Here is a 14,567-nt window from a genome sequence, read left to right on the forward strand (position 1 = left end):
AATTTAAATTGCAGACTTTTCAGCGATCCAGTTTTTTGCTCATTGATCCAGTTTTCTCAAATTGAGTTAGTTTCATCAAAATTTTCAATCATAAATTGCTGTAGAAAGTCAAAAAGCTGTAATATATTTTTTCATATAAATTTTTTCGAAAGTTGAAATTTTTCAAATAACAGTCTTTTTTTTCTGTTTTATTGCGTTCATAACTTTTTTCCAACTCTGTTTGTTATTTTTTTCTTTTGGTACAGCTAATCAATAATAATTGTCTATATAACTTTTTCCTTTCTAATTTTTTTCACAGGATTTAACTTCATGGCTGAGCATGAGCAGAATACTGCCTCTTGTGGAAGTTAAGTTTTTATTCTGCGTTGACTGGGTCTCTTTTTTTAAGATTTACTTTTGTGTATTCTGTCTAAGAATGTCTTCAATTTCTTCTGTAACCGTTAACTCTTTTGAAAATTTTAGCGTTTTCTTCTTGTCTTGACATGTTATATAAAAGTTTGATAAGTTTGTAGAAATGCACTTTTTATGGTACAAATGTTAATTTTTCTTCAATTTCCTTAGGCTGATTTTTTTCATTAAGAAATCAATTGTATTCTAATTAATTTACTTTGACCAATCAAATTTGAGTGATTAGTTTCATTAAACCATATTTTCGCTAAAGCTATGGTCTTCAGTTTGGACTTAGGTGCTTCTAGATACACTTCGAATTGGGCAAAGTTTTTTTCATTGCATGATCGAAGATTTTGGAAAAATACTGAAATTCAGCTTTTTGTTACGCTTTCCTAGATGGTTCAAACTTTGTATTGATTATTGATAAAGTTTTTTTGCCATTTAATTTAATCATCGAATTAATGGGATATGTAAGTAAAACTGATAAATTGATAACTAATTTCTGTAAATTTCAACGTGGAACTGAAGGCGGAAACTGAAAAATCATTCCGTAGGAATCAGCTTTGAAACTTCTCTATATTGTAGCTATGCTGATCACGGAATTCGCCGAACACCATTGCTTTTGTAATATTATTTTTTCCCGAAAATCTCATTTTGATTTGACCTTGGCCCCAAAGTTAACGCAGAAGTCGCAGAACACGCCAGGGTCAAAATTGATAAGATCATTTCAGCACGACAGTCGCAGAACACGCACTACAGAACACAATCGAAAATGTTTTCAAAATCTTATGGAAGGAACACAAGAAGTTTCTGTCTTTCAATGTTTTTGGAATTCAATGATACAAATGCTCACGTAAGTTTCTAACGATCAAGTACTGTGAGAAGAAATAGTGGTTTCCGTGCCTTTTTGGGAAAACATTTTGAAGAATTTTGTTCTGGTTGATTTTTTTACCCAGAAAGGGAGAAACGAAAAAAACCGTAATTGTTTTGGCGCACTAAAATCATTTTGGAGAAAACAATTTTTTTTCTTGTATATTTAAAAGCAAAATAAGTCGGAATTGATTTTATGGAATTTTTTAAGAAGTTCTGCTCAACTTTGATTGGATACAACTGTACTATCACAAACAAAGCAAAGATTATACCTAGGAACTATCACAATGACTATCAAACACTATTTGATTAGATGCAGTAATTCCGTTTGAAAGATTTTTTTGGCTTGTTGCAATCAGAATTATCCGTGTACTTGGCTTTGTACCAGTGTTAACACATACTAATTTCACGTGATTGTGTGATAAAGGGAAGCTAACAAAGTTTTGGTAGTGTTAATCAAATAAAATGCTATAGCTGTATATGGTTTGATTGAAATTATCCAAACACATCAACCCATTTGAATACGATCTTTATCACTAACCATAAAAAGATTACTCTTGTTAGCGCTGGGGCGTGTTTGTTTCATAACTGGATTTTTCAGTTTATCAATATCTTCTGCGTTGTTGAATTTAACATAGTTGTTGTTCCCTACTTGGGCGTTAATCAGCGCCGATACTTCGAAGTTATTTCGCAAAGCAACTAAGTTTTATAGCATCGCCTTATTTTTTAATAAAGGCATCTAGTGATCGTAGTCTCTATTTGATCTATATTGGCTTGCCATTCATAAGAGCGTAACAAACGAAAGAAAGAGCGTAACAAACGAAGATTTTAAACGCGAAAAATTTGAAATGTAAGGTGAAGAGAACAAAGAAGAGCCTTGAAACGACCGACTGTTCACAGCGAATCGTTAAGCTCGTCAACATTCTAGCTCCTCAGTTGTTTGTAGATTCTCAAACTTTCGTTCAAGATATTTGCGGGAGAAATTTGAAAAACTGATTCTAAAAAATGTTGACTTTAAATTAATGAATATTTTGCTGCTGTTCATATTAAGAGTTATAATTAAGAGTAAGATTAAGACCAGTATTGGACTTGAAAGTTATGCGAACCTATCGGGCCGAAAAAAGGATGCGCGCAAACACGCTGTAGTCGATCTGTACCTCATAGAAAGATTTCAGATAGACTACACCGTCTGTTTGTGACGCAACCTATTTTCGTTCGGATTGGTTCCTATAACTTTAAGTCCGGAGCTGATCTTAATCATACTCTTATTTTTTATTCTCAATAAATCTTATAGTAAAACTGGAAAACGATAAGATTGGGACAGATTGGACAAACATGATTGGCTAGTAAAAAAAAAAGACTTTACCGTCATATTCAACAGTATCAAAAGCTAGAGACCGAGATCCTTTTTTGCTATAATTTATGGTGCATTTTTGGAGGATGTAAAATAGTACCAAAAGGATTCTCTGGGTGCTGAGGGTGTCGAATTCCTAAATTAAGGTATTATCTTTCCTAAATCTGTCGATAACCCTACACCATGGTTTTCATCCTCTTCTTTCGTCAGGAGCGATCAGAACAACAAGCTTTTCGCAGACAGTGCAAGCGGCATACAGTGTTCTGGATTCACACGGTTCGGCCGGCCTAGATATGTCATATTTCTCAGTTTTTCCTAAGCAATTTGGTTCAAAACTTTTTGGTATATTGCGACTTTATGCATTGTTCCTGGTTGGAATGAAAGCATAAAAAGCTTGACTTAACTTGCGAATGCGAATTTTTAGGGCTGGGTAGAAATGTATCTGAATCTAAATCGTTTTGATTTAGTTTTTGACATTAGTTTTGATTGTGGAGACAATGTTGGATTCTTCTCAGGTGAATTTTTAGACTGGGTTTGAAATCTCAGCTTGAAGCAAAATGAAGTAAACATGCTAATCATAAAAGTATTTTGTCCACTTTTATCCAAGTAAAAGTACAAAAACCTGGCTGGACTATTTGTGGACCTTTTATAGACTCAAAAACATACTATTTCTAGCCCAGCAAATCTGTTTCTTGGAATGTTGATTTTCTATTATCAGACTATTTTATTGCCCAACATTCTGGGCTACCAAGTCAGTGCTCAACTATCAATGTATAAAACACACTCCCCTTTTGAACTTAGCCATTATGCTGATAAAAATAAAACAGATATTCTGCGGGTAATTTCCATACCTTAAACATGGCGTGCTTTCATTGGAAATATTCCCCAAGTTTGAAATGGGGGTATCAAAATAAACCCGGAATAAAGTTTAACGCCTGCAACACGGTTGATTTTTATAACTTTAGCGTCTGCTGAAATTCTGAGTCTTTTAATAGCATTTTCTTTAAGTTTGGGTTTTTATTATCGTTGCCTATTTGATTTCGTTTCTTTGAGTTTTTGATTTAGAAAGAGTTTACGGGAATAGCGAATAAAGCCAAGCCCGCTAGAGACAAGTACGTGTGCTGTATTGTATATAAAATGGATAGTAAAAAGAAATACTTGCAAACTAAGTGACATTTATTTATGATACTTGAACATGTTCAACGCGACAACTCCTCAAAATACTTCGAATATAGAACCAATCTCACAAACAGATTTCGCCTGTAAGTTCTTCTGCGGGGAATTGCAACTGTGCGTCTACTGGTTTTGCCCAAGCTAGGCAAGGGGTTAATTCGAATCGCGTGAACCAAACTTGTCGACTGTAAAGCTTTAAGCTTCAGCTTCGCCCAGAACTTAATATGCCCTCTGAATATCAGCGTGGTGTTATATTGTAGAAAACCTGCAAAATGTAATAAATACATAAAACACGTACACGCCGCTTGATATATCCCAGAAAAAGTCCCAAATTTAGAATTGTCTCCAAAATTTGGAAAAGGGTAACCAATAACGTGGAATATTCCCCCTTTCTCCAATACCCTCTGTGTAAAATTTCTGAAACTGCTGTTGGGTTTGTTGAATTCTGGACGCCTAGAGCCAAAACGAAAACAGGTTGCAAGTTAATCCTTAGCCTCTGAAATCATTCTACTCTCAGCGATTATATTAGCAGGTTGGTAACTTCATTTCTTGTATTTCGACTAAAATTTACCCAAATTTGTCCAATATTGCTGAACGCCTTAACGTTTAACAAAGCTCCAGTTGATAAGGGAAATCATAACATACTATTTACTAGTGCAACTTCCCAGGTGAGTCATCAAAATTATTTTCCTCTCCTTTTTCTGGGCCAACAAAAAAGTTTGTTCTCAATATTAAAAACTAAGGCTCTAAAATTGGGGCGTTTCCTGAACAGTAGACTGGGTAACTTTTTCACTTGCAAGGTTTTTTAAGTTTTTGGGCATACTAATAGACTAATTTTTACTTCAAAAACTGAAGATGCGGGGCAGTATTGAAATTGCATCACTTGTGCGAAGTTGCTATAAGATTTCTAATCAGCTAGCAGCGATTTGAATTTTTTTTCTAACAGAAAATCCGTTGTTTTTTTTTCGAGCTTGTCTAATTTCTTGACTAAAATTACTATTGAGCAATATTATCAGCGTTCAGTTTTTCATCAAATCGTCATAAATTGTATGAATAGTTTTGTCAATTAAGTACTGTTGCATTGGCCTTATAACTGGCAAGTGGTGGTACTGTTTTCTAAACATGTAAAATATTCGAACTCGTAATAAATGTTAAGTAAATTTTTTTGCAACTATTCGCTGACTTATTGCTTAAAGAAATCTTTAGTTATGATTATCGGTGAGTTTTTAGTGAATCTTTTTTTGTAAATGAATCCCAGATGATAAAATCAAATTTTTGAATCCTTTTGAGTTATTAAGCAACCAGAAATCCCCCCCCCCAAAATATGATGATTTTCGTTGGTATTACAATGCACGTGGATTACAAGAAATTATGTAATTCTAAAAGAGCCTCAAATTTTATGTTATCAAAGGCTTTTTAGAGGAATAAAATTTTGAATGAAAAATGAGAAACGGATTTGGATTTAACCTTTTTTCAATTCACGGTTTTTACAAAGTTCGATCAACTCATTACCTGATTGTTTTGTACAGTTAATCGCTTGTATACTATATTAAAGCGATCTGAATTTAAGCTTTTATGATGGATGTGTTATGATGGATACAAAAATAAACCATGTTTTCTGTCATTATCTGCATTAATTTGTGTGGTGTTTGTGTAGGAAAGTGTTCTTGCCAACTTCAACTGTTTAATTGTCATAAATTGAAGCAACAGCAGAGACCTGTCTCGTTAGCCAATCAAAATGCCCGGACCGAGTTTCAAAGGAATGGACGAGTCCGACATGGAGCTGTATCTCGTCAGGAATGTCGAGATCGGACAGTCGGGCGCAGACGTCAAGGGAAAAGTAAGTACTACCCATCTTTTTTCTCCCCCCTCCCCTACGGCTATAAATACTACCAAACTATTATCTTATTAGAGATTCGAGAATTCTGGCCGTGAAAATTCTTAGTAGCACTATTCATTATTAACTGTTCTCTGTCGATCAAAAGTCAGAGAATCCCTTACAACTCTGGCGATCAAAATTCACGGAATCCCTTACTACTAGAATCTCCGAGTAATATTGTAGTTTAGTTTTCGGAGGCTTTTTACTGCCAGAATCTCCAAAAAAGTGAGAAAAATGAGGTTGGTATCAGATAGCTTTGTTGATACTGTCAACGACATTGCAGTTGGTGTTATTTTCTGTTTAGGTGTGGGTTCCTGACAGGAAGGAAGGTTACGTTATGGCCGATGTCGTAAAGCAGGATGACGAAAGTTGCACTGTCACCTTGCCCAGCATGGAGGTCAGCTAAGTTCAATCATCATTCATTTGTTTTTTTACTCTCTTCATCTAGTAGTACACTTCCACCATAGTTTTTGTTCAGTTACCAAAAATTACCAAAAAAAAGTGTTTCAAATTGGTGAAAAATTGTAATATCTCAATTTTGAATGAAAAAGAAACGTTGGTTTTACTCGGTTTTTATTGTTCCGACTTTCGATACGAAAGTAACGGAATATTTGTGATCGGGGTGGGTTTTATTTCTTCAGACAAATTTCGACTTTTTAACTAGCCATTTTTGACAGAAATTTTTTATGCCATTCAAAAGGTATTGTTGCCCTGAGCTTAAATTTGAAAAGATATTTCACCTGTGATCATTTTTCGTAAAGTTATGAGGGTTTAAAGATTGCCATTTTGACCAATTTGGGACAATCAACGCGCGATATAATTCGCGCTATTAACGCGTAAGCGGAGATTTAATCCGTCTTAGAAATCGTTCCAAATTGGTTGAAAGAAGCTTATTTGCTATAATTGATTTGTTACAAGGAGCGAAATCTTTTGTTTTGTACTTTATATGGCGTGTGGGGGGATCGTTTTCATAGAAACATTTTCAAATTTTAGAAAAAAGTTTTTCATTTTATTTTATTTCATTTAATTTTTTTGTTGTTTATGTTATTACTGCTCCATAAACGTTAAAAGGCAGTCGGAACTTACAGGGCTTCGCCCTGATACGAGCAGTCTTGTTTGTTTTGTTACGAAAAAAGACATTTTAAAAAAAACAAGACTGCTCGTATCAGGGCGAAGCCCTGAATGTTCCGACTGCCTTTTAAGGTTTATGGAGCAGTAATAACATTAAAAAATTCAATGAAATAAAACAAAATGCACATTTTTTTCTTCTAAAATTTGAAATTTTTTATGAAAATCATCCCCCCATACGCCATATAAAGTACAAAAGGATAGATTTTGCTCCTTGTAACAAACCATTTATGGCATATAAGCTTCTTTTAACCAATTTGGAACGATTTCTAAGACGGATTAACTCTCCGCTTACGCGTTAATAGCGCGAAATATATCGCGCGTTAGTTGTCCCAAATTGGTCAAAATGGCGATCTGTAAACCCCGTAACTTTACGAAAATGATCACAGGTGAAATATCTTTTCAAATTTGAGCTCAGGACAACAATACCTTTCGAATGATATAAAAAAAATTCCGTCAAAAATGGCTAGTTAAAAAGTCGAAATTTGTCTGAAGAAAAAAAAACCCACCCGAGCACAAATATTCCGTTACTTTCGTATCGAAAGTCGGAACAATAAAATATTTTCACTTAAGGCCTCTTTCGTGGGAAGTTTATCAGTTTTAAAATGATAATTACTTGTGAAGCTGAAAAAGACATTCCTTTATTCAACATTTTTGCTGATTTGAAGTTTTTTCAAACAATTATGGTTAGAATTTTCGTGACAAAAATTTCGTGCGTTTGTTACTACCTTGTGTACTATCTATAGTATATCATTGACTGTCTCTGTGTTTTGTGTGGTGTAGGAGAAGACGTTCAAGAAGGACGACGTCGGTCTGGTGAACCCCCCGAAGTTCGAGAAGTGGGAGGACATGAGTTCGTTGACCTACTTGAATGAGGCCAGCATCCTCTACAATCTCAAGTGCAGATACGTCGAGTTCCTCATCTACGTGAGTCAGCCTCCTCATAATCCCTTGTCTCATGTTACTCTACCTTCGTTCACGTCTCAGTTGAATTCGCTTAGTCGGCACAGAATATCACAGCATTAATTTGAGCCTGTAGAGAAAAATTGTGTTTAAAATTGAAATGTTGGAATTTTTGTCAAGTTTTGGTAAAAAATTGTCCTTTTTCTGTCACTCCCTTAAATTAAATTACTATTGCTTGTCAAAAACATGGGAAAATTGAATGAAAGTGAAGTCTATTTGGATGGCTAAAGAGTCAATTTTGCCACCGGTCACTTCCGATTAACATCATAATAGTTTGTTCATTGCGCGTATAGTGAGTGTATGTTATTTATTGTTTAGACCTACTCTGGTCTGTTTTGCGTGGCTATCAACCCGTACAAGCGACTGCCCATCTACGGGCACAGGTGTGTGAACTACTACAAGGGCAAGAGGAGGACCGAGGTCCCCCCTCACGTGTTCGCCATCTCTGACAACGCATACACTGACATGATGATGGGTAATAATAAGTCACACTTTTGCTTTACTTCAATAAAACACGTATATTATTAGCAAGCAATTCCGGTTGCTGTATAAGTAGCGCAGAGTGTTTCGAACAATTCAATTTCAATTAATTTTCATTTTTTTCTAAATTTTTGGTTGATTTTTTAAAATGGCGATTAATTTTGGTAAAAAAACTGCAGAATGTGAGCTAATTATATCGAAAATTAGGTAAAAATTGCCTCAGAATTAAAAATAAAAGTCATCAAAATTACCTCAGAATTAAATATTAAAGTCATCAAAGAGTATGCCAAACTTGAAATTTTCGCAGGACCAATATTATAGTAAAAAAAAAATTCTGTAAGACCAAAAAGAACTCCTCGACCAAAAAGACTTGTGTCCAAATTCAGTGGAAATTATTCCCTGATTGTTTTTTATTTGTCATTTTTTATTGTCTAGATGAAAATCCAAATCGAAATCTTCAGTTGTAGTCTAACAGCGGCTTGAATCTGACTGATTTTACTTATTTGATTTCAGAGAAGCAAAACCAGTCGATCTTGATCACGTGAGTTTGCAGCTAATAACTAACTTTTACATATACTTACTTAAGAATTCATAACTCATATTTTTTGCAAGAAAAATTAAAATACAAAATAAATAGCAAGGATTTTAATTGATTATTTTAATGACGTCTCAGGAAGTCTAAGAAAATTATCTGGGAAATTTTATCCGTAATTAACAGAAAGGATTGATTTTTGCGCGCAGCGTGAATTTTTGCAAAATCCATTCAATCGAACTACTTGAATTTCTATTTTTCCATTACTAAATTGTGTGTCCCTCTAGCGGTGAATCTGGTGCGGGTAAAACCGAGAACACCAAAAAGGTCATCTCGTACTTCGCCCTGCTCGGCTCAGATCCGACTGCAAAGAAGACCGACTCTAAGGTACCAAAAAAGGAACCAGATTTCCTCGAAAAGAAGCTACATAACTGTGTCTCGCACTGATTTCAATTATTTTGCCAGCACTCGTTTTTTTGTGTTCGTGTATGTGTGTCGTGTTTTGTTTTCTACACAATTGGTTTAACTATTTTAGTTCAGTTTACAAATCAATATCTGACAAGAGTTTCAAGTTTATACCTTTTTCATGATTTAAAATTGAGAATCAGGTTTTGAACGCCGGTTGCTGTTTCTTCAGTAAAAACCGGTTTTGTTTCAAAGCTCGAAGGAAAAGAAATTAGGTCTTCATTTGCAGTAAATGGAGTTTGCGGCACTATTTTGAGACCGGTCTCTTCGTGCTATAGAAGTTTTAAAAAGTCAAACTTGTGAGCTTTTGAACCCTGATGACTTTAATATGCAGGGGTGAATCGGGAGCGGGCAAAACGGAGAACACCAAAAAAGTCATTTACTATTTCGCTGAAATTGGACAAAATTCTGAATTGCGAAAAGACGGACAGGTAATTGCTTCGTCGAATGAAAAGTCAACAAACCGAAGAACTGGGATCCATTATTTCCCCCGTTGAAGCCTAACTTGTTACTATTTTAATTTAAGGCTCGAAGAAAGAGATATACTGCAATTCCTAAACGAAACATTTAATTTTTTCAACATTAAAGGCTACTTTTTTATGAATTTGTGTTAGTTGCTTTGACTGTCAAAGCTAGAAAATCTTAGACAACAGAATGATTGCGATAATTGAGTTTTGCAGCAGATATTTCATATTTTATGTTCTTCGGTTTTTGACTTAGAGGTATCATATCAAACTTATCCCTGATTTGGTGGAACGCTGGATTCAAGTATTTATTTCTTTTCCTTCTTCGAACAAACTTTTCCTATCTCATTCTCCAACTTAGGTCACAGCATAGCATGCGCTCTGTCATAACCCGTAACTTGTAATTGACCTTCATGAACTGAAACCAAACTAGAATTTTTGGCTCTTTTTCAGTTTCACTTGTCACTCGTGAAATTATCACAATAGTTTTATGAGAGTTGTTCAGGCCTCAATTTTCGTTGGCATGAAAAAAAAATCAAATTTTTTACTCGTTCACTTTGACATGCGTCACTATAGTTATTGAAAGGAAAGTTAATTCAAATTATCATTTATGAAATACTATTTTGGCAAAAATCAGAAGTGGGACTGAAAAAAAGTTGTATTTTTATAACCACTTTCTTTTATTCTAATCGCATTTCTAACTTCTAAACCCCATTTTTCGGATTGCAAAATTCTATCTTCTAAGATGAAAAACATTATTAATTATGATTGTTTTCTTCTTCAGTTTTTCATCATGTTTTCCGTATAAATGAGTAGAGTAGTCAAATATATGCAAGATCTCAGTTTTGAATCATTCACGTGTTTTTCAAATCACGGAATCATAATTTAACTTTTTAAATGTTGCGTTTTTCAAGTTTTTTATTAGGAGTTCATTCTGGTGAAAAAATACACAAAACACATCTTGAAGAATTATTAACTAATTTTTTGTGTGTTCGTAGCCGTCGCTGGAGGACCAAATTGTGCAAACGAACCCTGTGCTGGAGTCGTTCGGAAATGCCAAGACCGTTAGAAACGACAACTCGTCTCGATTCGGAAAGTTCATCCGAATTCACTTTTCAAGTGTGGGCAAACTGTCTGGTGCTGACATTGAGCACTACCTGCTGGAGAAGGCCAGAGTGACCAGCCAGATGGAAGGCATGGAGAGGTTAGTCATTATTCTACTCCGTCCAGATCAGTTTTAAAACCACAAATTTACATTGAAGTTTTTGAAAAAGAAGCTAAATTTTCATTTTGCAAATTTATTACAGGAAAACTGCTGCAAAAACATGATTCCAAAACTTGGCACAAAAATCCGCAAATCTTCGAGAAAAAATAAAAGAGCCGAGTAAAATTATCTTGATTTAACCTCTTTGTATCGAAAAAATTAAGATTACTCTTATTTTGAGAAACGATTCAAAAAGTATACCAATTTTTCACTGGGCCTACCACTGCTCCTTAAAATTAGTTTGATCGTGTGAATATAGCTCTGGCTCACCTGCATATCCCGAAAATGCTAAAAATGCTTTTCCATACAATCCAATTTTTATATGAAAGAATGGTCTTCGTCGAGAATCGGTAATTGATTTTTTTCTTTCCGCGAGTTAAATATTCTTACCGTTACTTTGATAAACGACTTACACTCCCTAAATGTTCGCCTAATGCACTTTTACTGAGATTATCTGTTTGTAGAATTCAAAGTAGTTTAAGTTTCCTTAGTAGAATGATTCTCATGTAGATGTTTGGGATGAGCGGTGTGTGGTGCTTTAGGTGTTACCACATCTTCTACCAGATCTTGTCGCCTGGTGTTCCGGGATTGAAGGAGAAACTGAAGCTGAGTGGCAATCCCGAGGACTACAAGTTCATCCACGATGTCAGTACTACTTAATTACTCACCCCCTTTTAGATAACTCCCCTTTACACAACCCCTCTGATTAAAAAAGAGATACTTGATTGTTTTGAAGATACTAAGTCATTTTGTATCCATTTGGTAGAAAGAGTTACATGAAACAAGCAACTTTTAAACTAATTACTTCGACTTCTTGTTACTTTCCAATAAGTTCTTCCATGTAAAAAATGAAAGTTAAAAGAAGACAACTATTCATGTGACCTTATTTTTCGGTGATAGTTCTAACGTGTTGCTGATTGTTGTTGTTGTTATTGTTTTCAGGGTCAATATGTGGTGAAATCCATCGATGATACCGAGGAGGCCCAGCTGACTGACGAGGCCTTCGACATCCTGGGATTCGAACCCAAAGAGAAGGAGGAACTCTACAAACTATGCGCAGGTAAACACTTTTCCTTTTAACCCCACCCCCTCCCCGCCCATTAAAACTTCATATTTCATATTCGTACGAAAAAGTAATTCACTTGCGATTAGCAATCGTTATCAAATCGTAAAGTAGACGTTTTCAGGTTAACAACTTGTGTAACCGAAGCACCGAATCGTTTTCACAAACCTGTTTTCGTCAACCATCGGTCATATTTTGAGCATGTCTGCATTTAAAATAACTCTTCTATGCGAAATTTGTTTTTTTTTAATGTTGATGGTTAATTTCCCAACTCTGCCATTTCGCCTAATTTTTTCATTTTTTTTGTTAAAAAGTATCATTCGGCTTATGTTACATTTAGCTCGTTGAGGTTGGTTCAGTCACCACAATTTGCGTCGTTAAAAAATTAAAATGTTTGCGTGTGTGTACTTTATATTGAGTCACCCCGAAAGTTTTAAATAGTCGAATTTTTTATGGCCAGTTTTTCTTACAGCCCAGCGAGCGTCCACACAAGTATTGCCCGCTTAGTAACAGATTCGGAAGTTATTTTCAGTTCTTTTTGCACACTGGAAATTGTCTTTCGCCGCATGTTTTTCTCAAAATTGACTTCATTTGAATAAACATTAGAAAATTTTTGTTTTTTTTTGAAATTTTTATTTAAAAAAATTTGACTTGAAGGTTTTCGTCTAATTTTTTATCGGCTAGTTTGTAAAAAACTGCAAGTGAGCCGTACCTCCGTTTCGAGTTTGGTTTGCAAGGATCAAGAAAATTTTCAATTTTTCTTTTAAATATTGTAATTTTTATGCAAATACGTAATTGAAAATTTTCATAAAAATATTTAATTTTTATATAAATATCAAAATTTTGATAAGTTTTGCCATGATCATAAAGCTATGAGATATTCAGGAGTTTACTTACTTCACTGATTTGAAGCAGCTGAAATCTCAACTAGTTTTAAGCTTAACGGAATGATTTTGAGAGTCACTGGATAAAGTGGGTTCTTGTGCGTTAATTTCTAAATCTTCAGTTTGAGCAGATAATTATTTTGAAGTTAAAAACATTCCCAAGTTTGATTAAAATGGTAATGATGAATAATTGATGATAAGTTCTGCTCAAAAGTAAAGATGTCTACAGTTGTTTGAATAGAAGTAGATATTCACTAGGTATCTTGCACTTGGGCAACATGAAGTTCAAGCAGAGACCCCGAGAGGAAAACGCCGAACCTGACGGCAAAGATGACGCCGAATTGGCAGCCGAACTGCTCGGAGTGAAGACGGACGAGCTCCTCAAGGGATTCGTCAAGCCCCGAGTCAAGGTCGGATCCGAATACGTCACTAAAGGTCAAACTGTGGACCAGGTCGGATATGCCCAGAGTGCAATGGGCAAGGCCATCTTCGACAAGATGTTCAAATGGTAAGTAAATTTCATTAGGTTTCCTTGAGTTTTTTTTTATTCAGAGTCAATGAAAGTAGCGAAGACTCTTATGTAGGTCGTGATGATTTCTTGTATGTTTTTTTTTACGGAAAAGTCTTAAAATTTGCTCACGCTTAAATTTGATTTTTCGCGGTTGGACTTCTGATTTTTTTTAATTATATTTTTAGTAATTTTAATTCACGAAAACTTTTTTAAATTTTTAAAATGTAAGTACCATTTGGCCTAATGTTTGTTTTTCGCTCGAAAAACATTCGGACAATACATTATCATATTTGGTTTATTATTGTTGGAATATTCATGTTATGTTTAGAAAACAATTTTACAGCTTGTCCTTTAAATTGTTCATTTTAATCTTCAGATGTCTATAGTTCTATCTTTTTGCAAAACACTTGCAACTCAGCGATCAGTTTTTTTTCTATATCACGTGACGTGACATCGTTTTCAGGCTGATCCTGCGTGTGAACAAGACCCTGGACACTGACTTGCCTCGACAGTGTTTCATCGGAGTGCTTGACATCGCTGGATTCGAGATCTTCGACCTGAACACGTTCGAGCAACTGTGCATCAACTTCACGAATGAGAAGCTGCAGCAGTTCTTCAACCACCACATGTTCGTGCAGGAACAAGAGGAGTACAAGAAGGAGGGAATCGTGTGGGAGTTCATTGACTTCGGAATGGACTTGGCTGAGACCATCTTGCTCATCGAGAAACCGATGGGTGAGTCATCGTGCAGATATGTTTAGATATTTAACCTCAGATGTTCTCCCTGCAACGTCGCCCCACCCCCTTACGTCCCTATGTCCGTCGCTTTGGCTAAAAATGGGCGATGATTTCTCTTAATAGAAATATTAACGTTGAATTGCATTACTGTCAATTCAACCGATAATTCATTACGCTGACGTTCTTTAATCCTACTTTCTTCATGAAACTCTGTATTGATGATAGGCATCCTGTCCATCCTGGAGGAAGAGTGCATTGTGCCCAAGGCCAGTGACCAGACGTTCCTGAAGAAGCTGGAGGACAACCACAATGGCAAGAGCAAGTCCTACGGCAAGCCCAAGGCAGGATCCAAGACCAAGTTCCCCGTCCACTTCGAACTGCATCACTACGCAGGCACTGTCGGGTCAGT

At 35.4% G+C, this 14,567-nt stretch overlaps 1 protein-coding gene across 4 annotated transcripts in view; it reads left to right on the forward strand.

The window, feature by feature from the left end:
* The first annotated feature begins 4,191 nt into the window (after nt 1-4,191).
* Nucleotides 4,192-14,567, forward strand: part of LOC134853833 (myosin heavy chain, striated muscle-like) — a 40,322-nt gene continuing 29,946 nt past the window's right edge. For 3 of the 4 annotated variants that reach the window (XM_063869763.1, XM_063869760.1, XM_063869762.1), the window contains exons 1-13: nt 4,192-4,319; nt 5,445-5,627; nt 5,971-6,063; nt 7,578-7,721; nt 8,076-8,232; nt 8,751-8,778; nt 9,057-9,156; nt 10,697-10,902; nt 11,505-11,607; nt 11,905-12,022; nt 13,168-13,417; nt 13,884-14,155; nt 14,384-14,561. In XM_063869763.1, coding sequence (XP_063725833.1) covers nt 5,526-5,627; nt 5,971-6,063; nt 7,578-7,721; nt 8,076-8,232; nt 8,751-8,778; nt 9,057-9,156; nt 10,697-10,902; nt 11,505-11,607; nt 11,905-12,022; nt 13,168-13,417; nt 13,884-14,155; nt 14,384-14,561 — 1,751 coding nt within the window. In that variant the 5' untranslated portion in view covers nt 4,192-4,319; nt 5,445-5,525. The other variant, XM_063869761.1, reaches the window with a different exon arrangement.

This window comes from Symsagittifera roscoffensis, chromosome 9, assembly GCF_963678635.1.
Source record: "Symsagittifera roscoffensis chromosome 9, txSymRosc1.1, whole genome shotgun sequence".
NCBI classification, from domain to species: Eukaryota; Metazoa; Xenacoelomorpha; order Acoela; family Convolutidae; genus Symsagittifera; species Symsagittifera roscoffensis.